The 24,553-nt window shown below is 48.7% G+C and overlaps 1 protein-coding gene and 1 pseudogene across 1 annotated transcript; one reads left to right on the plus strand and one right to left on the minus strand.

The window, feature by feature from the left end:
- Positions 1 to 2,767: 2,767 nt before the first annotated feature.
- Positions 2,768 to 14,824, minus strand: LOC117194630 (annotated as a pseudogene).
- A 1,324-nt stretch (positions 14,825 to 16,148) lies between these two features.
- On the plus strand, positions 16,149 to 22,875 carry LOC117194633 (GIGYF family protein CG11148-like). Its single transcript, XM_033399152.1, has 2 exons — positions 16,149 to 16,199; positions 21,249 to 22,875. Exons 1-2 carry the CDS (start codon positions 16,149 to 16,151, stop codon positions 22,737 to 22,739), a joined length of 1,542 nt encoding a protein of 513 aa, XP_033255043.1. The 3' UTR covers positions 22,740 to 22,875.
- The last annotated feature ends 1,678 nt before the right edge of the window (positions 22,876 to 24,553 follow it).

Below are 24,553 nucleotides of genomic sequence, written 5' to 3' on the forward strand. Positions count from 1 at the left end.
GTAAAGCCAAGCAAAAATATACCCCCCCCCCCCCCCACCATCGCTATCCTTAACCCTTACCCTTAACTCCTTAATCCCAGAATGGTAGCCAACATTTCGGCCACACCAAGGAGTATGGTGGCATGGTATTTATCGCAAGTCCTATCCCAAACCAACAAAGCCGATCAACTATTGCAAGTCGCAGCTCTGCCCAGGGAAAGTACGTCACCTGACCTGTGATTCGAAACACAACATCGAAGTGGGCCCTGAACTAACACTTGGTGCCGTTCAGAACTGGCTCTGGAAATCATTCAGTACGAATATCTGGAGAGAGCGGCACAACACAGAGAACGCAGCAAATATCGAAAGCACAGGGAACTTAAAGTAAATAAAAATACAAATACAAAACAAAGCCCATGAACGAATATTTCCTCACAGGTGCTGGAATAAGATGAATCCAACTATTAACAATCCACTTTCCCCATTCACCCGCTCGCGGGGTATTTTCGGATCCATGGGATCCTTCGTCTTTACCGACCAGCAGCAGCAGCAGCCGGTGCTGCAGGTCCCCCCGAAGGTTCCGCCGACAAGAATGAACTCAATGCGATGCCCTTCCTAGGCCAAATCCACACCAGTCCTCTGCTGTCCCGCCCAATGGGTCCAATAGGTCACGCTCACCCCCCCCCCCCCCCCCCCCCCCCCCACCATCCCTCCGATGGGGGATTCAGATGGGTGAGCGGCAGCAGCCCAGACTCCCCTTCCCACCAGGACATAACTTACCCCCGGCTCCCCTGCAGATTCAATGCTGTGCCACAGATGGTTTCGATGGGACCACCGCCCGTGTTGAGCTCCCTCTGGACAGGCGGCGCTTCTCCGGACAGCCGCGGAGACTACTACGACGACCCCCACGAAGAGTACTCCGACTGCCGCTACGAGGGCGACTACGAGGGCGACTACTTGATGACCACCGAGGAGGACCAAGAGGAGGAGTCGTGCTCCTGTCAGAGCCAGACCTGTCAGAGCCAGAGCGAGTTCAGCTCGATAGAGCGCACCGAGTCGGACTCGGAGTGGGAGGAGCTCTCCGACGGCCTTTCCCCCAGGGTCTCCCCGCTGGAGTCCCTCGGCGCAGTCGTGCTCTCCACAATGCAGCCGGAGCACCGTCAGCGCATGGTGGCCTTGTACCACCTCGTCTTGGAGACCGCTGTGGTCAAGGTCGTGCTGCTGGTGCTGCAACTGCTGTGCTGCGCGGTGTTCTGGCTGGTCGAGAAGACCGTGGGCTTCAACGAAACCGTCGGCTCGAAGCGCCACCGATTGTGGAACACCATCCAGCGCCAGTTGCTGTGGCGCATGGCCAATGCACGGGGCGACGAGACGCTCGTCTTCTTTGCCGTGCTCATGACCACGCCCTGGCTGTTCTCCCTCAGCCTCCTGGGATTCATCCTGTCCCTGGCGGCGCTCCTGAAGAAGACCGTCGAGCAGCTGGTGTTCCAGATACGCCTGCACCTCGTGCTCTAGGGGCAGCCATCGAGCAGAAAGCAGCAAGCAGTATCCAATCACACACAAACAGAAGATACACGGCCACACGCCCGACACTCCACCCATCCACTTCCATTTGGGCATCTATTTTCGTTGATGCTGGCATCGCAATACACGGAATCGTCTCTCCGTTTTTGGCCGCAATGAAAATAGATACCGAAATATTCGAAATTCAAAGTCAATTCCCACGAGAGAGAGCGAGACAGGCCTTCTTTTGGTTTACGGCCTTTCTTTCTTCAATAATATGAACTCGCCTTCTCTTTCTGCTTAGTAGTATTCCCCTGTCGCCGATAGCCCGCATCCTCTGCGTTCCAGAATCTGCGGAAGTTTCCAGCGGGGGCTACTGGCGTGCATCAGCCGTCGAGTAGATTGAATGGGAACGCTGCCAGCATATATGTACTATGTGTGTGTGTGCCCAACTAACGCAGACAACTGCGTTCTAGAATGAAATATTAATTCATTGGATACGCACACACAGATCCCCCTTCATCGCTCTCTGTTTCCCTCGGAGGGTGGTAGGGTACTGGGTGTCTACGCTGCTCGGCGCTGGCCTGTATCTAATCGCGCCTGCCTTGCTGTGTACCCACTGTAGATGCATATGTACATACAGTTGTTAATCAATGTCCGTTGATTGTCGCATCGTTGCTTGGAAGGGGAATCCCCCTAATATTAAAGCTGGGATCCTATGGCAGAGCAGAACGCAATACTTTTCATATCCCACCTTGGGTTTCCTTAACCAATCCCATAACTTTCGACATTGACAATGAGGCTTCATCAGCATTCGTTCGCTCACAGTCTTTATCATAATGATGATAATGATAATAATGTGCATGTGTGTGGTGTGTGACTCTCGTTTAGGACCTGAGCTCAAAAGTGCAATGCACGGCAGAAAAATTAACACGAGCTGATTCAAGGGGTAAAGATATGTATCTTTGGCACACCGAAGTGCCGACACTCTTTCAATTCAAGCTTGTTCACAGCCCAGCGATTCGCAAATGCGGCCAATGAGTATGTGTTGTGAGTATATAACAGCCCATCCGATCCGATCAGGCGATTCATCAGTGAAGATTTTCTCTCCTTTCGCTTTTCTGCCTAGTGGGGGCCCAAGTGTGGGAAAAGCCACGAGGGCGTGAAACTCAAGAAAAGCATGAAGAAAATTACGATTGAACCGGTGACTAGCTCATGGTCTTCCTCGAGCGAACCGACTGCCTTTGTTCAACTGGGACGATGAGGTCTGAGCGTGTCCATGTCGGCCAGTGAGAACTTGCTCGTAGCGGGTCAGCAGATTGGTGCGGACAATGGCGCCGTTCAGTTCCGCCTGGGCCTTGATGGCCTGTGGGAAAAGAGAGGGGAGAAAACAGTTGGATAAAGCCGAGGAAGAAAAGGAAATGTAAACCCACCTGAGTATCGCTGACAGCCAGACCATTCAGGAGATTGAACAGCACAATGGTCATGAAGAACACAAAGAGCAGGAAGATCAGGTAAGTGTAGACGCTGTCAAACTTTATGTCACCGGCATCAAATTCTCCCGTGAGCATCACAATCGTCTTGATGAGCGCCTCGATGGGCACGGAGAATGTGTTGAAGTGACCATCATCTTCTCCCTCCTTTGCTGGCTCTGGCGTGCTGTCCTTCGGAGAGGAGGAATCCACCTGGGGCTTGCCAAACAGTATGTAGAAGCACAGACTAAACGTAAGCACAAAGATCGAGTAGAGAGCAAAGCTCTTGATGAAGCTACTGGAGACGGCGCGCAGCATGAGCATGTGCGTCGAAATTGAGAGTACTGGCAGGGAGCCAACCAGCAGGCAGAACTCCACGGACACCAGCAGAATGGTGAAGACGGCCAGTATGCGCTGCGTCTCCTTGTCGTAGCTGGCTTCCATGCAGGTTAGGATCGACAAGACAATGAGAGCCACCTCCATCAGGTTCGTGATGGACCTGAAGTACAGCAGCGGCGACATGGCAAGCTGTATGACCTCTCGGATCATGAGATACACAATCCCTATCCAAGAGAACAGGCCGAAGAGGGCAGTCAGGCCCGTGTGGTCGCTTTCGTGGAACTTAAGGAGAGTATGCGTGATAATGGAGGCAGTGAAGAGAGAGTAAAGTAGAAAGTTCAGATAGAAGATCACCGAGAGGCGGTGCCACTTGAGGAAGAGGAAACTCGAGATTAGCGGGTGCTGCAGCAGGTAACGCAGCTCCTTGGAATCGGCGATGTATGCGAGTCATCTCGTCCTCCAATTGGTGAGGATGGCCAATGCTCCGCTTGTCCGACTGCCCGGGCTCTCGCTGGCGTCTCATCAGATTCTTGTAGTTGATGATGATCTCGAAACTCTGGTCACTGGGCTTCTCCCCGTTGGTAGTGATGCAGGAATCGAAGTGCTCCTCCAGCACTTTCGGGTCCATCTCCTGTATGGGAAGATCTCCGAACGCGCTTCTCGCCCCGATGTACGCTCCCTGCCGTAGAAGCTCCTGTGCCACCTTTGTGTTGCGATACTTGACCGCATAGGAGAGTGGCACCAGGCCAGCCTTGTCCGCCTCATTGATGTCCACACGATCGCTCTCGAGCAGCAGCTGGAAGCAGCGCTGGTGGTCACAGAAGTCGTCCAGCGGCTGCTCACCCAGGCGACTGATAACCGCGTTCAGCAGCTTGGAATGCGATGTCAGCCTCAGCTGCGGATGCTTCAACAGCTTCTCTAGCGCCCTGTGGTTGCCCCAGATTACGGCCAACTCCACGGGGCTGATGTCGCTCAATTATGAAGGATTAATGATTAATGATTAATTAATGATGCCCGTCTCGAGGATGGCCTCAAAGGCTCGCTGCTTGCCCCGCTTGATACTCTCCGCCAGCAGGGACTGATACTCCTCCTGGTTAGCATTGCATTGGTTGTCTGCGTTTCCGCTGACGTTCTGGTGGTACTCCGCGAACTGTTGCTCGAACTGGTTCTCGTCTCCGTCCCGCAGCGTGCGGAGGAGTCGCTCGCAGTCGATCTCTGCTCCGGCCTCGCACAGCTCCGGCAACGGCCGGATACTGATCCCTCAGCATCTGGCGTACCTGCCCGTTCCGATAGCTGTCAAAGTCCCACTGTGGTTGTTTCAGGAAAAGTCGGATCAGCTCCAGCTTAGTGCCTGCCTCAATCTTTCTATTCTTCAGCACATGGAGGGGCGTGAACTCGCCCTGATCCACCAAATTCGGAGAGGCTCCGTACTCGAGCAGCAGCTGAATGCAGGAGCCCACCTGAGAGGCATTCGATCGTCCTGGCGATTGGCCTGGGCACCGCTGTCCAGGGCAGTGTGGAATTCCCGTATGTCCCGATTAGCGAGGGCTGCGCTCAACTGGCCCTGCGGATCGATGAAACCGCAGTTGTTAGAGCTCATTCTGCTTTCTGCAAAGAGTCAAGTGAGAATGGGGAGGATGAGCTATGTCTATGTGGGCTTTCGTTAATCTTATCCAACCCACGCTGCGTATGAGTAACTTCTAATGCCCATTCTATGAAAATGATGCCAGAACCCGCATTGTTAGAGCTCTGCTCTGGTCAATGGAGGGAGGTCTGACCCAACAGACGGTTTCTGTACAGACCTTGAAATGGCCGAAACAAAAGCATGAGAGTGGACCGATCCCCGCAACAAACGGTATTTGACAACGCTTCATGCTACGATGATTTTCACACAAATGACTGTCTTTCCATGGAGCTGGCCATCAGCTGGAGGCAGAGCCACAGTCAGAGCCACAGTCACAGCCACATCCGCAGCCGAAAGCTACCCCACAGGTTTCTCGAAAAATAAAAACCAAATCTTCGTTTTGGGGGCAATAAAAGACAGCGTCTTTAAGTGGTTTTTGTGGTACCCGAACTACAGACTTAATTTGCCCTCCCGTGTAGTTATTAAATTATAACAATCCAACTGAAGACAAGGTAAGACAAGGCCTGAGAAGTACTCAGGGAGTGGCTTGATTGTTCAAAGGGATATACAAATTTGAATCAAGTTTGGTGTTCGATCTCGCTCGCCTTTTGGTATATCAAAATTTAACGATCATAAAGAAAAATCATAAAATAATCGACACATCAATATCAATTAGCAATCAATTGGTTACGCTTTATGCTTTGAATACTGTTCCGAATGGAGCTTTAGATAAAGCCCTGGGCAGTGCTGAAATCTTGCGATTTATAGGCGGCTCTTTTCGTAAATTTCAAGGCGGCTTCTTCTGTGGGATCTGATCCCTCCAGCCGTCAGCTCAACGTCTTCAACGCTCTGTTGTGTTCTGGACTGTTCTTTTCCGTTCTGTCTGCTGTCTGCTTTGATGCTTGAAATGTGTGAGAAATCGGCTAATCACACATGAGACCTGGCTAATTTGAATATTCCCCCACTGATTGTTTATCAATAGCCTACGAATTGGGAATCAGGAAACATCGTCTTCTCTTTTGTAGGTAGCTCTTCGGCTAATGTTGCTTTAGTATGTACAGGCTGAAATATTCCACATTCTACAGCTAAAAATCTTGTACAGGCTGAAAATATTCTACATTCTACAGCTGAAAATCTTGTACAGGCTTCTACAGCTGAAAATCTTGTACAGGCTGAAATATTCTACATTCTACAGCTGAAAATCTTGCACAGGCTGAAAATATTCTACATTCTACAGCTGAAAATACATTAATTATGTATAGTACATGTTTAATACATAGGTTAGGTTAGGTTAAGGCGGTAGCCGGGAGGGGGGGGATAAGAGCCTCCCGCCCCCAAGCTCACTTGGACCTATAAAAGGTCCGTTGTGTTGCCGCATGGGCATGTGCCCCTTCGCGTTGCCCGAACCGTGAGAGCATACTACTGCAGGTTAAGGGCAGTCCCATCCGGTGGCTTGGATGTATTTGGACAAGGTCCCTGGTTTGATTACGGACAGGTCCGAAATGTCCGTGAGGAAAGCGGCCCCGAGAATTCGAAGACGACGATTTCCAAGGGCTGGGCAGTGGCAGAAGAAGTGGGGGACCGATTCCTCCTTCTCCTCGTCGCGACAACTCCTGCAGAAGTCGTTATGAGGGATTGACAGTCTAGAGGCGTGAGTGCCGATCTGCCAGTGTCCCGTAATGGCTCTAGTAACTACAGAGCACTGTGCTCTGCTGAGTTTATACAGCTCTGCTGAGCGCTTCTTCGATCGATATGGCCATATCAATCTTGAGACTTTACAGGAAACGGTTTGCTGCCATCTCCTATTGGCATTTTGCTCGAACAATTCGTGCGTTAGGAGCCTGCACGTAGCCAAGGGCATCGCTACTTGCTCCCTCTCCGGTAGGAGAGGAATCGTAGTACCCTGCCTGGCTAGCTCGTCGGCGGCGTCATTCCCCTCGATGTCCCTGTGGCCGGGGACCCATATAAGGAAGAGATCTAACTGCTCTGCGATCTCGTGCAGAGACCTGCGGCAGTCATTTACAGTCGCTGAGTTCGACGATATTGAGCCTAGAGCTTTGATAGCTGCTTGGCTGTCCGAGAAGACGCACACTAAGTGCGTATCTAGAAGTAATTTGGAGACGATCGAAATGGCCTCCTTGTTGGCTTCAACCTCCGCTTGGAACACACTACAGTGATCCGGGAGCCTGAAGCAATGACTGATGTTCAGCTCGCTGCAGTAGACTCCGCCTCCCACGCGGCCGTCTAGCTTTGAGCCATCAGTGTAGAAGTGGACCGCATTTGCAGGTCCTGGTTCGCCCATCTCCCAGTCCTCCCTAGATGGGATTGATACCTGGAAGGGCGTCGAGAGGTGATCACTGGGGATACAGTAATCTGTCCTCTCTGGTAATTGCGGGAGTCTCATCAGGATTCCCGAGTGCCCAACCACGGATGCTTTCCACAGTCTGGCTTCTCTCATTCTGAGGGCGGAAAGTGTTGCCACCTTCTTTCCCATGAGATCCACAGGGAGGAGGTCCAGCACAGTATCCAGGGCTTCCCCTGGAGTAGTGCGTAGCCCGCCAGTTATGCATAGCTCTGCGATGCGTTGAACTCTGCTGAGTTTATTGAGGCATGTCCTTCTGTCCAAGGCTGGCCACCATACCACCACTCCATAGAGCATGATTGGTCGTATGATGGCGGTGTAGAGCCACCGAACTATATAGGGGGTCATTCCCCATTTTAGTCCGATGGCTTTCCTGCAAGTATAGAGGGCCACTGTGGCCTTCTTTACTCTATCCTCTACGCTCAATTTCCAATCGAGCTTTCTATCGAGGATTAGGCCAAGATACTTGGCGTTGTTGCTGAAGACTAGCGTTTCCCCACATAGTCTTGGGGGAATCAGTACCGGAACTTTGTACTTCCTAGTGAAAAGCACCAGTTCCGTTTTAGACGGGTTGACGCCTAACCCGCATTTGTCTGTCCATTTCGACATTTTCGTGAGAGTACTTGTCATGCACTCACACAATGTCTGCGGAAATTTTCCGGAGAATGCTATGGCAACATCGTCCGCGTACGCCACCACACGGCAGCCACCCCCCTCTATCTCCCGCAGCAGTGTGTTCACTGCCACGTTCCATAGGAGGGGCGAGAGGACTCCGCCCTGCGGTGTGCCTCTGCTGACAAATCTGGTACACGTTGACGTCCCCAGTGATGCCTCAACCGTCCTGCATTGTAGCATCTGATCGATCAGGCTCACCGTCCTGGAGTCAACGCCCAGATCCGTCAGTGCGCCCGTGATGGCGGGCGGGAGGATGTTGTTAAAGGCGCCTTCTATGTCGAGGAAGGCTACTAGGGTGCACTCCTTAAAATTAAGGGATGCTTCGATGATCGATGTGATCGAGTGTAGGGCCGTTTCGGTGGATCTTCCCTTCCGATAGGCATGCTGGGAGTCTGAGATCAGACTGGACGGAATGCACGCCGTTAGATGCAGCCCCAGGAGCCGCTCCATCGCCTTTAGAAGAAAAGACGATAGACTTATGGGTCTGAAATCTTTTGGGGCAGTGTGCGAGGGCTTGCCTGCCTTGGGTATGAATACGACTTTGGTCTGAAGCCAGGTGTCAGGAATGCACCCGTGGGAGAAGATTCCCTCGTAAATTATTTTGAGCCAGTTAATGGCTTTATGTCCCGCGTGAATCAGTAGGGCAGGAAAAATGCCGTCTGGTTCCGCGGACTTGTAGGGTTTAAAGCTTCTGATCGCCCAGGAAATGTTTTCCTGGCTTAGCAGTCTCAAGATGGCATTTGAGGCGACAGAAGGAGGCGCGAGGTAGTTGGGTCTGTTTTCATCGCAGCCAGGGAAGTGGGTATTTAGGAGAAGATTTAGCGACTCCTCGCTGGACGTAGTCCACGACTGGTCGGTGTTCTTCAAGTAGCCCAGGGTGGGTGCTGTCTTCGAGAGAACTCTGCGCAAGCGTGAGGATTCTGAGTTACTCTCGATTTCGCTGCAGAACTTACGCCAGGAGGCGCGTTTGGCTTTTCTAAGTTCTTTGTTGTAGGTTGACAGACTGGCCTTGTATTCGGCCCAGTTATGCTCAACGTTTTCAGCCTTAGCTTTATTGAAGAGTCTCCGGGAGGGAGACCGGGAGAGACCCAGGGAGACTGGGAGTTCACCCAGTTTCGGATTCCACCATTCAGGTTTCTTCCGGCCTCTTTTCTTGCCAGAGGGGCATGCTTTGTCGAGCGCCTTATTGCAGGCGTCGGTAAAGATCTTAAGAAGACGAGTCGTGGCCTCCGTGGAGAACTCCTCCTCAGATGGGGGCTCAGGGAGAACACGACAGAGGTAATCAGAGTACCGAGTCCAGTTTGTCCGCCTGATGTTCCGGAATCGGACTGGCTTCGGTACTGAGAAGGAGAAGACAGTTTCCACGTACCTGTGGTCCGAGAAGGAGTGCTCTTCCAGGACCCTCCAGGATACAATGTTACGCTGTATCTCATGAGAGGCAAGCGTGAGGTCCAGGACCTCCTTGCGGTTTTTAATGATAAAGGTGGGATCACTACCCCGGTTTAGTAAGACCATCTGAGTGGTCAGTAAGTAACTGAAAAGGTACTCACCCCTTTCGTTTGTGTCAGTGCTTCCCCACTGACAGTGATGTGCATTGGCATCGCACCCCACAATTAGGCCGATGTCCTTGGCCGAGCAGTCTGCGATTAGAGCCCGGAGAGGCGCGTGTGGAGGGGGGTCTGGTTGTTCATGCCCCATGTATGCGGAGCAGATCCTCAGTGAGCGCTCCTGGCCTTCGAGGCTCACTGCGGTGTGGTCTTCATTGCTGAAATTTGGGAGCAAAAATAAGTGCAACTCTCTTTTTGCAAGAATGCAGGTACGAATTTTACCTGCGGTTTCAGCTACATATAGCTTGTAGTCAGAAGTCCTCAGACCGGAGACCCTGTTTCCGAGGATCCAGGGCTCCTGAATGAGGACTATGTCGGCTCCACCCTTGGCCAGGTGGAGCAGTAAAGCAGCGCATGCTGCCTTACAATGGTGGAGGTTTATCTGCAGGAGCGTCAACGACATTCCTGAGGCTCGCCTCCACCATTGTTGCTTCTAGATCGCTGTCAGGGGACTCCGGCTCCTCCCGACAACGATGTGGCTGAGACCTCTGGCTAGGTCGCTTTCGTCGAACGCGTAGTCATCCAAGATATCGTCCGACATCATGGACGCCGCATCCGACGCCGGGTTGTCTTCCTCGCACGAGGCCCCCTCTTTCGGGATCTCCGGCAGCTCCGGGTCTGGCTCGACCTCCGCTTGCCTGCCCTTGCGATCGGACTTGTAAGTGGATATGGTGACCTTCTTGTAGCCATAATCCACTACACCGTCCGATTTTGCGAGGAGATCAATGGATTCCTCATTTAGGACGAGGATAATCTGGCGCCTCTGCCCTTGGATATCCTCCACCTTTGCCACCTTCCAATCGGCTGTAGGAAGGTGGGGGTTGCAGACCTGCAGTAACCTGAGGATCTTCTCAGGCTCTGCAGGCTTAGCCGAGACCCACGCTCTGGCTCTCGGGCGACTAGGGACATCTTCCCACTTCACGGCCTCCAGTTTCGCCCCTGGATAGACCTCTTTTAGGGCCGCCACCGCCTTCATGTAGAGGGCCGCAGAGCGAGCGTCTTGGCAGGCGATGGCTTTCACCTTGCCTTGATGCCACCCTGCGTCCTCACACTTTGGCGGTGGTCCGCCGTTCTCCTCCAGTTCCAGTAGGAACCGGTCCTGGAGCTCGTTCTCCACCAGGTGCCACTTATCACGAGGGACATGGCCGTCCTCGGCGCCCCTGTCCAGGACACCGAGACGCATGGAGAGAAGGATGCGTGGAGAAGGATGCGACCCTGCCTTGTACCGTGTTTGGCACTGGGCCTGTAAGAACCCATCCGAAAATGGTCTCCTGTCCGAGGAGAGATCCACAGATGTTCGTCTGTGAGCCGCTCAAGAGGATGGATGGAAGGATGTCGGCACCAATCAGGACATCTATTTGTGAGCTTGCGTAAAATGTCGGGTCTGCCCATGGCAGGTTCGGCAAGTCTCGCAACGAGTGTTGCGGGATCGGATGGGAGGGAAGGCTGCCTGATAGTTCCGGCAGGACATAGGCTGTGGCGTCCAAGTGTAAGTCCGGCTTAGTCGGGGAGCGGATGAAAAATGGCAGAGCTTCTTGGACTGAGCGGATATGGTCTGATTGAGGCCCGAGACCTGTGCCTGGGCGAGTCGGAATGGCAACTTAATGATCTGGAAGAGACGTTCCGTAATGAACGTCGCCTCGGAGCCCGGGTCGATTAGAGCGCGGGCGCGAAAGTTTGTCCCCAAGTGGCAAATATTAATAATAGCCGTGCCCAGGAGTACCGCCCTCTTGCCGGAGGCGAAATAGTTTTGAACGCTAGGCTGAGCTTCGGCAGGAGTCGGAAGTGGTACGGAGTTGGGCACGGATTGGCTGGAAACTGAAGTGCCATGTTGCAGCAGCGTATGATGCCGGTCTCCACACGTGTTGCAGTTGTGGGCGCTTTGGCATTCACGAATCTGGTGACCTCTTGCGAAACAGTTTAAGCAAAGCATTTTTTGCTTAATATAGCTGGAGCGAGCATCAGGTCTCATCTGAAGGAATTGAGGGCATACCCGGATCGGATGGTTCTCTTTGGAGCAAAGATCACACGTTCTCCGCTTCGGATCCACAGTTGTTCCGAACGAGTGAACCCGCCTTGCAACAGGGCTGCCTTGGGAACGGAATGGGTTTGGATTGCCCATTGAACTCTCTGACATGGGTAGACTCGCCCTGGAGTGGGCCTGAGTCTCCATGCCTGGATGGCCATCCTCGGTCACCTCGAGAGACAGGTACCGCTCCGCCAGGAACTTGTCCATAGCGTGCCAGGTGGGAATTTCGGACTTGTGTGTCACGGACTGCTCCCAAAGCTCCAAAGTCGCTTTCGGCAACTTCGCGGATATGAGGTACACTAACACTCCGTCAGCGAAAATGCTGTCTGTGGAGACCTCGGAGTGGTTGAGTGTCGTAAGGCACTTGTGGACGGCCCTCTGAAGCTCTTTTAGCGCTGCGGCTGACTCGGTGCGGATTTGGGGCAGACTGAAAAGGATCTTCAGCTGGGCTTTGAATATCAGCCTCTTGTTTTGGAAACGCTCACGGAGGGCGCTCCATGCGGACGCGAACCCTTCGTTCGTGAGTGGAGCCTGTGCCACGTGGGCCACTGCTGGTAGTCCCCACTGAAAACATCAGTGTCACATGGAGGAAGACGGCAACCGCCGGAAGTCGGCACTTGAATGGCCAGTTGAGGCGTGTGAGGGACAGTCGGGGGTTCGAGCTGATCGTTCAGTTCGGCAAGGCATTGCGCGTAGACCGCGTACTGCCCCCTCTGGATCTACTTCCGTTATCGCCTTCACACAGGCCTCGAACTCCGCGTCCACCTTCGCCCACAGGCTTCGGAGTTGATCTCGATGGACTTGGGAGAGCGAGCGGGTTGGTTTGCTAGCATCTGGAGCGCTGAGCTTCTGGTCGAAGCGTGTCAGTCTGCTTGCAGCCAAGGCAAACTTAGACCGTGCGGAACTGGCGACCGATTGGGCCATAGTGCTCGGAACCGTGCGAGGGACGACCGAGGGGAGCAACAAGGCCTCAAAGGCATGTGGTGTGTGAGCCCTGGACGTGGTCGGACCTCGCTCAGCTGGGGGCGGACGGGAAGCTGTGGGCGTAGTGATTGAGCCGTTGGAGCTGGGTGGATGGGTCAAACTCAGCGAACTCCCCCGCCTAAACTTCTTGCGAGATTTCTTCTCACCAGTGGGCATGGTTGGCTGATGGATTTGCGATAGCGCGTATCAGAATCGCAAAGCAGGTGAGCGGAAATGGAGAAGTGGATGTTGTGAACGACGAACCGTGGTTATGTGGCCTTGGCGGGATTTATCGCGAGTATTTATATAGTAGAAGTCGGGCACCGTGGCCCGAATATATAAATATAAAATACTACGATCAAATAAAAAACATAGGGCCAACCAAGAGCGACTAATAAGGATGAGCAATGATATGGATGCACAAGGTACCCCTATATAGAGTCGGTTGCAAACGAATGTTGAAAACAATATACCCTCGAAGTGCTTGGTAGCGCTACACTTGGCGTTCCGTTACGGTCAAGCGCGGCACCGAAAAATATTCTCCCACCAACAACAGCGCAAGCAAACGGTGGAGAAGCGAAAGCGAAAGGAAAAACGAAACGAATGCACCGCTGCTGCTGCTTGTATTTGTGTGCGTATGGATGTAAGTGCTATGTACCGTGGCTTGGGTTGACGACCCAACTTTTTGGCGAGATGTAAAACAACGGTTAACACGGTGGATGACCGTTTTATATGCAATATGTATAATTTTAAAATGCGTACGCATACGCATAGCGTATGTATGTATATGTAAGATAAATATATATGTGGTGCCGTATGTATGGATCGTGCCTTATTTTTGTGATTTATTTTCTCTATTTATAAAACCGAAAACCGATGGAGCGTTGAGCATGGAAAAAAAACAACAAACCAATTGCAAGCATATGAATTTATGATTGTTGCGGAGGTTGACCGCAGGAGCTTGCTCGGATCAAATTAAACCTTTGGAGAAGTAGGTGGCCACAACCGTTGGCAGAACGAAGTATGGTTTAATTTGGAGCTAGAGCGAGAAATGAATACATATGTATGTACATATGTATGCCACGGGTACTCGGACTGGGATGGAAAACTCGCACAAAATCACTGCACTGGTGTTGGGCTTACTTATCTTGAACTTAGAGCGATCCGCCGATGCTGGCTGGGGTAAGCTTCTCCTTATGGGGAAGGCGAAGATCCGGCTCGAAGGACCAATGTTTGTAGTAGGGCGGATCACCGGAGCGGCTTTCCAGCGACGAGTGGGAAAATATCCAAAAGAAGAAGTCAGAGTTGTTCCAATAAATATGTTCCTTGTATTTCGGTATATATGTATGTGGACTGTAGGTGCGCGTATGTGCACGACGACAGCTTGTAGCGGGGTGGGAAACGTAACTAAAACTAGGCCTTACGATCTATGCTCCATGATGGCTTGAGCGCCGGGTGGATCGTGGGTCGTTAAGTCTCCCGAGCGACCCTCCGAGCGCGCGAGAGCGAGTTGAGACCGGAGCGCACGAAGTTGGCACAGTGCGCGGCAATTGTCTGCTGCTGGCCTGAAGCGGTTTTGTCACAAGAACACAAACCAATCTGCTACGCTAGCAAAACCCTAAATGAACATGAAATAAACTATTCAGCCATCGAAAAGGAATTATTACCGATCGTATAGGCAACCAAGTATTTCCGTTCATACCTGTTCGGTAGAACATTCGAGATACAAAGCGATCATAAACCCTTGATTTGGTTGAACAACCTCAAGGAGCCAAATATGAAATTACAAATATGAAATAGGAAGCCCTGGATACTGTTTAATACATACTACATAAAATAAACAAAATAAAAAACAAATTATTATTATTATTATTATTGTTATTATTATTAAAATTAATATAATTATACTACATACTACAAAATATTTTCTAACGTCTTATTTAATAATTTAATTTTTTGGTCCATTATTTGGAGAGCCATGAACACTACAGTTGTAGCATAATATACTGGGTTTCTGTTGAAATCTTCTTTAAACGATACTTTCATTATGTTTATAAAAATTGTTGATAAATGCTTGCCACGTTCCTCGAAGGTATTGCTGTTCATGTTGTTAAAACATATTGGTTCGTTTCTAAGTTCGAAATGTTTTTCAACAGCGCGTAATAAGTTCATTATTTCATTTTTAATGATTTCTTTAACTTTATCAGAGGTTTTGAGGTGGGCCAGATCCCACAATATTGGGAATTTTCCCCTTACACTTTTGCACGGCATGAAATTTGCCAAGCAGTGGTCGGATCCAACTGCCAACAGTTGACTTGACAAGCCCCCACTCTCAACCTCCCTAAATACTAAATCGAGTCCTTCCTTGACCGCATTCCTGCCTAGTGCAGATGTTTTGGAAACGGGACAAATGTGGAAATACAAATAATGAATTTCATTCCCGTTAATTGGGATTGCAGCGACTGCAAGAATTTTCCATTTATGTACCGGTCCTTTTTTTGCATATTGGTACCACGGCATGTGATACTCATCCATGTAAATGGAAAATTCTGAGTCGCTTAGTTTCTGTAAATTTACAGTCATGTTAATGCGTCCATTCATTATGTTTCCTTGCATTTTCAGTTCTTCCAATGCGTCCGTTACCAGATTTTCGGGGGGCTGTACCTTTGTGCAATTCATTGCTCGCTCGACCAGATCATCGTTACCGACGATACCTGGAGGAAGAAAAGTCTGATTCACCTGCTCCAATGTAATTGCCACAATCTACTCACCTTCAGTGTCGTCGTCGTCAACATCCATAGGCAATGTACTTACCAGCCGGTCCAGCGGTCCACACGGCAGATGTTCCTCTGCCTCTTTGTCCTGATACGGCTCGAACAGATTGAGTTCATTTATGTCCTCATCGAAACACGACAATTGCGACGGCTCGAACATATCTTCCTCTATGTCCTGATACAGCTCGAACAGATTGAAACACGTCATCGAAACACGACAATTTATGCATTTCCGAATCTATCTTTTTATCCATCTTGGCGCGGTTCTTGGGTTACTCTTATTAACTTATTTCACTCTTTTCTCTATTTTTGTCGATCGTCGAATAACTCGCCTCAGACTTATCGCAGTATAATATCGCATAAAACCTATCGCAGTATCATATCGCAGTATAATATCGCATAAAACTAATTGCAGTATAATATCTCGATCGGTTAGGGTTAATATATGTTGCCTTACAATTATTTTATTTTTATTTTTATACATGTTGAAATCAGGAAACTAGACGCGGAATTATGTGATATTTATCGGTCCGTATCGTATAGCAACAAAATATCTGTAAACGTTCTTCCTTCTTGATCGTCGTACTCGAATAAATGTGTGTTGGCATATCGAGTACTTTGGTATTTCTTATAATACTATCGATGAGTAAATACCAAAACCATACATGCCCCGTTATTTAAAACATAAAAAAAAAACACAAAATTAGACAATGATGTTCATTAATTTGGGAGGTGAAAGAATTGACGGGGTGGACAGTGCCCTGGTTAATGTATTATGCGGGATATACTAGGAAAGCCCGAAAGCACAGGAAATTGCCAACATGACGTTGTCGTTCGGTGGAGCCCAAGTTTGCGACATAAGTGCAGCAGGAGTGATTAATTTGTACTTTTTTTTTCTGGACCATCAACGTAAGGGTAAGTAAATTAGTTACATTTATATTATATTCTTCTAATAATGTATTCCATTCAGCGGGAACGACGCACGCGAAGTATGCTGAGCCTGTTACTCCGGTGCAGAATATTTCTGTTCTGATGATATCTCAGGATATTGAGGATATTGACAACAATATGAACGGTGATACGGAGGAGTCGGCCACAACTCAGGATATTGAGGATATTGACAATATGCACGGTGATACGGAGGAGTCGGCCACAACTCAGGATATTGAGGATATTGACAACAATATGAACGGTCATACGGAGGAGTCGGCCACAACTCACGATATTGAGGATATTGACAATATGCACTGTGATACGGAGGAGTCGGCCACAACTCAGGATATTGAGGATATTGACAACAATATGAACGGTCATACGGAGGAGTCGGCCACAACTCACGATATTGAGGATATTGACAATATGCACTGTGATACGGAGGAGTCGGCCACAACTCAGGATATTGAGGATATTGACAACAATATGCACGGTCATACGGAGGAGTCGACCACAACTCACGATATTGAGGAGAATATTGACAATATTTCTGACAATATTCACAATATTTCTGATTATACAGTCAATGATATGGAGTGTACTATTTCTGATGAAATATATGATTCGTCTGAGCCAGTGCACCACGTGGAGGAGAAGCAGGAGCAGGAGGTTCGGGAGGATCCGGACTTAAGTAAGTAAATAAGTAAAATTTTAAAAAAATACATATAATAACTTCTTAATTCTCCAGACATGTTTACTGAAGACATTCTTAGTACTGAGTCTCGAATCAACTTTCATAGAGATCGGTTGTGTCGCGCTTGTGCAAAGTTGTTTTCTTTATTCTGCTTTAGCGGAGCATTCTCTTGTGTGCTAAAAATAGCATATCTCGTAAATTCGGGAGCTGCTTTGTGCGGTGTCGGCAATTGGACAAAAACAAAAAACACATTTGTGAACGTTTTTACAACTGTATTCACTGCCCTTCGGGCAAGACATTCCCCTCAGTCTGCGCACAGCCGCACAAGAGGGGCAATAAAAACTTCGCTTATCAGCTACGGTATAATGAATGCGAATAGTTCATCTGACTCTCTCTTACCTTCTGAGATTCGTTCTGAGTACCGTTCAGAGGCTGAACGCTCTACATGCACAGAAACCACAACAACAGTAACATTCACTAGTGCCACCAACAACACCACCTACACCATGGCAACTGCTACAATAAGCAGTATCTGCCCTGCACTAAGCTTTGATAGCCAAGAAAACTCCATATCCACATGCCCCGACGACGAACGGGCAAAAGAAAAAACGATCAGACTTTGTCATCTTAATCTAAACGAGGGAGCGGCGGCCGGGACCTGGGCTTGCCCCCCACTACAAGCCAACAGGCAAACACCAACAACAGATTTTTCATTCTTGACACGAACATCCCAAGTGATAGTAATAATGAGGAAGTTCGGATGAATGTAGAAGCAGACGCTGGAAATGACCAACTGGATGAACACCTTTATGAAGCAGTGAATACAGACCAGTGTCTTCAAGGAGAATCAACGAGCTCTGGTAATCAGCTTAAAGGCCATCCAAAACCACCGCAAATAGTTGTCAATATTAGCAACTTAAATGACTTATTTGATGTCATAAAGGACGTTGCAAATTTGAATAACGTTGTCGTCAAAGCTAACCAGGGGGAAACGGTCAGAATCCTCCCCAAAGACAGTGATACGTATAGAGCAATTGTGGATTGTTTCGATGCCATTGGAATAGAATTCCACACATACCAATTGCAGACTGAAAAGCCTCATGAAATTGTTGTAAGAGACCTACATCATAGCACCCTAAACAATGATATTACCGCCGATTTTAAAATGTTGGGCTTCGAGGTCCTTCACATCCATAATCCAAGCTCAAAGACTAACAAGGACGAAAAACTTAATATTTTTTTCATTAATATTAAGCCTTGTGCAAAAATTAACGAAATTTACCAAGTCAAGACCCTTTGCCGCCAAAAAATAAGGATTGAAAGGATGCGAAAATCCACAGAGATTGCTCAATGTCGTCGATGCCAGGATTTCGGCCACACAGCCAAATACTGCCGCCGACATCACAACTGTGCCAGATGAGGTGAAAATCACCAAACCTCACAATGCACACGCCCCCTAGATGCACAGCCAACCTGCATTCACTGCTCTGGAAGCCATATGGCCAGTTACAAAGGATGCCAATGGTATCAGGAGTTTCTACGCCGATCAATGGGCTCCGCAAAGAAGGCAATTAATACGAACAGGACGGGTCATGTCCCCTTAAATAATCAAGTGGCATATGCTTACTCTACCACACTTCCTGGAGACCAGCAACAGTTTCCTACCTTGCAGTCTAGTCACAAAAAGGGGGCTAATAGACCAACAATACAGCAGCACCAGCGAAATATTGTTCAGCACCAACCTTTGGTAGGCACTAGAAGTAATACAGGAGCCTCCTATGCTGCCGTAGCAAATGGTAATTCAAATGCATTACCTGCTACACCTGCTCAGCGTCGTTTTCATAGTCTACAAGCGCATCAGCCACAAGGATTGAATAACCAGCAACAGAATTCATATGAAGTTCATGCACTGCTACAACAACAGCAGACAAAATTTCAACAATGGCAACAACAGCTCCAACAGCAGCAGCAGCAGCAGTTTCTTATGTGGCTACAGCAACAGCAGCAAGAACAGCAGCAGCATAATAGTCAAGCCAATCAACGCCTTGAAAAACTTGAAAAAATGGTTTTTGAATTGGCCAACACGATTAAGCAATGGGCTGGATCTAATCCAGCTCCAGAACAACGTTTCAGCATCTCAATGAACCCACTGAAGGTTCTCATCTGGAATGCTAACGGCATTTCAGGGAAAGCAAAAGAAGTTGAGCTCTTCGCGCACAAGAATAGCGTTGACATTCTTCTTTTGACGGAGATCAGAATTAAAAGAGGGGCAGCTGTAAAAATACATGGATATTCCTTCTATCCAGCCTTCAAGCCATCGCGGAATAATAATAGCGTTGGTGGAGTTGCGGTTTTAGTTAAGACTTCGCTTCGTCATTTTCCACAAAGGGTCATTGAGACACGCAGCATGCAAATGTCAGCAGTAAAAGTAGCCACAGGACTGGGCGATGTGGAGTTCAGCGCCATTTACTGCCCTCCCAGAGTCAGGATTGAGGAAAGACATTACATCGATGCACTCCGTGCTTGCGGGCAAAGGTGTTTGGTTGGTGGTGACTGGAATGCCCGACACTGGCTGTGGGGAGACACTTACAATTCCCCTAGGAGGCGAGAGCTAGCGGAAGCCATCTCTGCTACTGGCGCTAAGATCCTTGCAACTGGATCACCAACCAGGTACCCATATGTACTCAATCACACGCCATCCTGCATAGACTTCGCAGTACATCATGGTATTCCGGATTCTCGAGCAACAATAAGTCAGAGCTGGGATCTGGACTCCGACCATCTGGCCTTAGTCATCAGCATTAAAACAGATGGCATTATAGAAAATCCAAGCCCTCATCTAGTCACCAAGCACACTGATCTGCTCGCATTTAGGCAACATTTGGAGAGGTCGATTCAACTGAACGTCACGCTAAACTCTGAGGAAGATATCGAGATGGCTGTAGATAACATCACAGAGAGTATACACATGGCTGCTGCTGCCTCAACGCCCTCGCATCCTCCGACAAGCGCCGCCTATGGAATAGTTCTTACAAGAGAGGCCAGAGAGCTTTTGTCACAAAAAAGGAGACTTCGCAGACGCGCAATCCGATCTCAAGACCCATGGGACCGAATTCTATGGAAACGGGCTGCCAAGCAACTTCGAAACACCCTGAGAGAACTTCGAAGCAACTTCTTTGAACAAAAGCTTGCTTCCATGGATTACACCGTGGATGCTGGATATTCGCTTTGGAAGACCACTAAGTCTCTTAAGAGACAACCGTTCAGACAGATTCCCATCCGGTGTCCCAACGGTGAACTTGCTAGAAACGAAGAAGAGCAGGCCAATTCGTTTGCACATCATTTAGGGGACAGGTTCACCCATTACCAATTCGCCACGGAGGCGCAGTACAAAGAGACAAAAGATAGTCTGCAAACACCTCTACAAATGGCCTTACCCATTAAACCAGCCAGGGCTGAGGAGATTGTTGAAGTCATCAAGTCCCTACCGAGGAAGAAGGCTCCTGGCATTGACAGAGTGTGCAATTCCACACTGAAAGCATTGCCTACTCGGGCGATACTCTACATAGTGCTCATTTTTAACGCCATGTTAAGGATGCAGTTTTTCCCTAAGCAGTGGAAGATTGCAACAATCCTGATGATCCATAAGCCTGGATAACCGGAGGACGACCCTGAGTCGTATCGGCCAATAAGTCTTTTGTCTTCCTTATCTAAGGTATGGGAGAGGCTTCTTGCCAATCGTCTTGGTAGTATAATCAAGGAATGCCGTATCTTGCCGGATCACCAGTTTGGCTTTCGGGAGGGACACGGCACAGTGGAGCAAGTCCACAGATTGGCAGGACACATCCTACAGGCCTATGATGATCTAGAATACTGCAATGCAGCAAGCCTTCGATAGAGTTTGGCATATCGGCCTACTGAGCAAAATTAAAAAACTGTTCCCAGCACCATACTACGGTGTCCTACGATCATACTTGGAAGTACGTCAGTTTATGGTCAGGTTCAGGAACACACAGAGTTCCACAGGGCAGCGTCCTTGGCCCGCTGCTTTACTCTATCTATACTGCAGATCTACCCTCCCCAAGCGAGCAACATATGGAGGCCCCCCGTAAGGCTCTGCTTGCTACCTACGCGGACGATATAGCACTGCTCTACAGCTCCAAGTGCCGCCTTGAGGCAGCAGATGGTCTCCAAGAGTACCTCTACTCTTTGGCAGCTTGGTGCAAAAGATGGAATTTAAAAGTCAACCCACTGAAGACCACCAATCCATGCTTCACCCTGAAAGCGCTCATAGACCACACGCCGACTCAAGGAAGAGCGCAAGCGTCAAGAGGAGAAACGCCGTGCCCTGCAGGTGGAAGAAGAAAAAACTCGACAATCGCAAGAAGAAAAGGAACGACAACTGCAAATACAAGGTCAGCGTCGGAAGGCATTACTAGGTAGCGCACAAGCCCCAGTTCAAGGTACAGCAACAGCAGAATCTGCAGTGAGCACCAAGCATATCGTTGCCAAGCCGGGATATTTACAAGCATCTACTCGTTCGGCTGCTACATCAATTGCGCCATGGTCACTTCGATCGCCGAAAGCCAACAGCGCCGCGCCTGGACTGGCTGAGATACAAAAGGCAGAAAGGAGAGAACGACGCGCGGATCAGCAGCGACAGCAGGAACAGTTGGACAAACAAATGCGTGCCTCTGCAGCAGCTGCAGCCGAGGCGAACGATGCTCTTTTAAAGTGGCAGGCAGCACCCGCTCCGGCGCCCGTTATGAGCCTGGCTGATATTCAAGCAGAGGAGGCCAAGCGGTTGGCCAACGAACTCATAGAACAGCAAAGGCGTCGCGAAGTAGAACAGCAACAGGCTGCCATAGCATCAAATGTGGGTGGCACGTGTGGCCTGTCCAACATCTGGGGAACTGCCAATAAGGCTTGGAATGCATCCACCTCTTCTTCGCTTTCATTGTCAACAGGTACTCGTCTATGGGATGATCCCAGTTCCCCGTCGGTCAATCAAATTATTTTGCAACCGTCTGCCAGTGCCAGTGGCGCTGGACCAATCACTGCTGCGGCAGTTCTAGCCGCTGGTCTGAATTTGGCGGAAAAACATAGCATACACGCACAGCCAAAATCGACAACTGTCTTAGAATCACCGCGGAATTTGCGGAAGAGCCAGACCTTGCCGAGCATGCAGAACGTGGCAAAAACGACCAAACCTGTTGGTGGACAACAACAGCTTCCGGAGAAGAACAAAACGAGTCAGGTAAGGCCGAATCCGAAAGCGGCACCTACGGCGGCAGAAGAAAAGGACAAGGATAGAAAATCGATTGGTAAGGGGTCCATAGACCAGGCCAGCAATAAAGGTAATGAATATGAAAACGAGTTTACTAGCTGGTGTATGAGAAGCTTGGACAATATGACCGCCAAAGTGGATGTACCCACGTTTGTTGCATTTTTGCAGGACTTAGAGGCACCATATGAAGTGAAGGACTATGTGCGCATATACCTTGGCGAGGGAAAAGAATCTTCGGACTTTGCCAAACAATTTTTGGAGCGGCGCAGTAAATACAAGAGTTTGCAGCGTGCTCAAAACGCGCACAATGATGATATGTGCAAGCCCGCTCCGGCTATAACACCATCAGGGAACGATAATACCGAAAGCAATAACAAGCAGAAGAAAGTCAAAAAGAACAAAATGACTAAGTTGGACGCACGAATTCTCGGTTTTTCGGTAACCGCTGCTGAGGGTCGCATTAATGTTGGCGTTCGGGACTATGTCGACGGACCATAACAACTCCGCAAGCGGCAACGACAACCTCAAGTTTCTTATAGAATGAGAAACCCTATTAAATATAGATTTGAATTGAAGGCCGGCTAATAATTGGACTTAACCGTTGTTCAAAATAAATCCGTATATACATGTATAAAGTTTGAAGGCGTAACTTTGGACCAACCAGAGCAAGCAAAGTATCTCGGTATCACCCTTGATAAGCGTCTTACTTTTGGTCCACACTTGAAAGCTACGGCTCGTAAATGTGGGCAAAGAATGCAGCAATTGCGGTGGCTGATTAACAGAAGAAGCACCATGTCACTGAGAGCCAAAAGAGCAGTTTATGTACACTGTGTAGCCCCGATCTGGCTCTACGGTGTGCAGATTTGGGGTATAGCTGCCAAATCGAACTATAAACGGATACAGGTCTTGCAGAATCGCGCCATGAGGCAAATAACGAACTGCCCTTGGTACGTGCGCGGCTCCACCCTACATCGGGATTTGAATCTGCATACAGTAGAGGAGCAGATTGGAAGGCACACCAGCAGATACAGTGACAGGCTAATTAGACACCATAGTATGCTCGCCAGACGATTACTACCTGCCAGGCCTTTGAGGCGGTTGAAGAGATTGGGTTTTGCCAAAACTATTGGCCAACTTTAAGTTTCCCTCCCAATATTATAATATTATATTTTTTGTAAGTCTGCTCGCATTTAGCATTAGGTTTGGCTACCCCAATATTATTTACCAGATTCAACGCTTAATAAAAAAAAAAAAAAAAAAAAAAAAAAAAAAAGTCTTAACACGGTCACTTTTTTTTCCTTAAAAACGGCAACAATTTTTTGCATTGTCTTCGAATTCCTTGAAACCATACCTCTTATGGCTGTGTAATGTTGGTTCATTACGTGGTTTCCCAAGGTGCTCAACCTTCAAATCATTTTGCCGCATAGTTTGCACTTGCAGCCATGCACGGGGGCGAAGCCTTAGGGGAAATCGGTGTTTTCAAATTGTCCTTTCCACTTTCAGTACTAAGAATGTCTTCAGTAAACATGTTTGGAGAATTAAGAAGTTATTATTTGTTTTTTTTTTTTTTAATTTTACTTATTTACTTACTTAAGTCCGGATCCTCCCGAACCTCCTGCTCCTGCTTCTCCTCCACGTGGTGCACTGGCTCAGACGAATCATATATTTCATCAGAAATAGTACACTCCATATCATTGACTGTATAATCAGAAATATTGTGAATATTGTCAGAAATGTTGTCAACATTCTCCTTAATATCGTGAGTTGTGGCCGACTCCTCCGTATGACCGTGCATATTGTTGTCAATATCCTCAATATCCTGAGTTGTGGCCGACTCCTCCGTATCACCGTGCATATTGTCAATATCCTCAATATCCTGAGATATCATCAGAACAGAAATATTCTGCACCGGAGTAACAGGCTCAGCATACTTCGCGTGCGTCGTCCCCGCTGAATGGAATACATTATTAGAAGAATATAATATAAATGTAACAAATTTACTTACCCTTACGTTGATGGTCCAGAAAAAAAGTACAAATTTGTAAGATATGAATATTAGTTTATAAGATTTGAATATTAGTTTAAGATTTACTCATCGATAGTATTATAAGAAATACCAATGTACTCGATATATCGATACTTGTCCTCGACAAGTATCGATATGCCAACACACATTCATTCGAATACGACGATCAAGAAAGAAGAACATATAATAAAACCGTGCTATTAAATGTTTTTCAAATTAATCACTCCTGCTGAACTTATGTCGAAAACTTGGGCTCCACCGAACGACAACGTCATGTTGGCAATTT

Source organism: Drosophila miranda (genome assembly GCF_003369915.1).
Source record: "Drosophila miranda strain MSH22 chromosome Y unlocalized genomic scaffold, D.miranda_PacBio2.1 Contig_Y3_pilon, whole genome shotgun sequence".
Taxonomy (NCBI): Eukaryota; Metazoa; Arthropoda; class Insecta; order Diptera; family Drosophilidae; genus Drosophila; species Drosophila miranda.

What these genes read in the sequence shown, in the direction of transcription:
- LOC117194633 (XM_033399152.1), top strand. Translation starts at nt 16,149, where the DNA reads ATGACGTTGTCGTTCGGTGGAGCCCAAGTTTGCGACATAAGTGCAGCA. An exon ending in GCGACATAAGTGCAGCAGGA is followed by an intron (nt 16,200 to 21,248) that starts GTGATTAATTTG and finishes AAGCGCTCATAG; the next exon opens with ACCACACGCCGACTCAAGGA.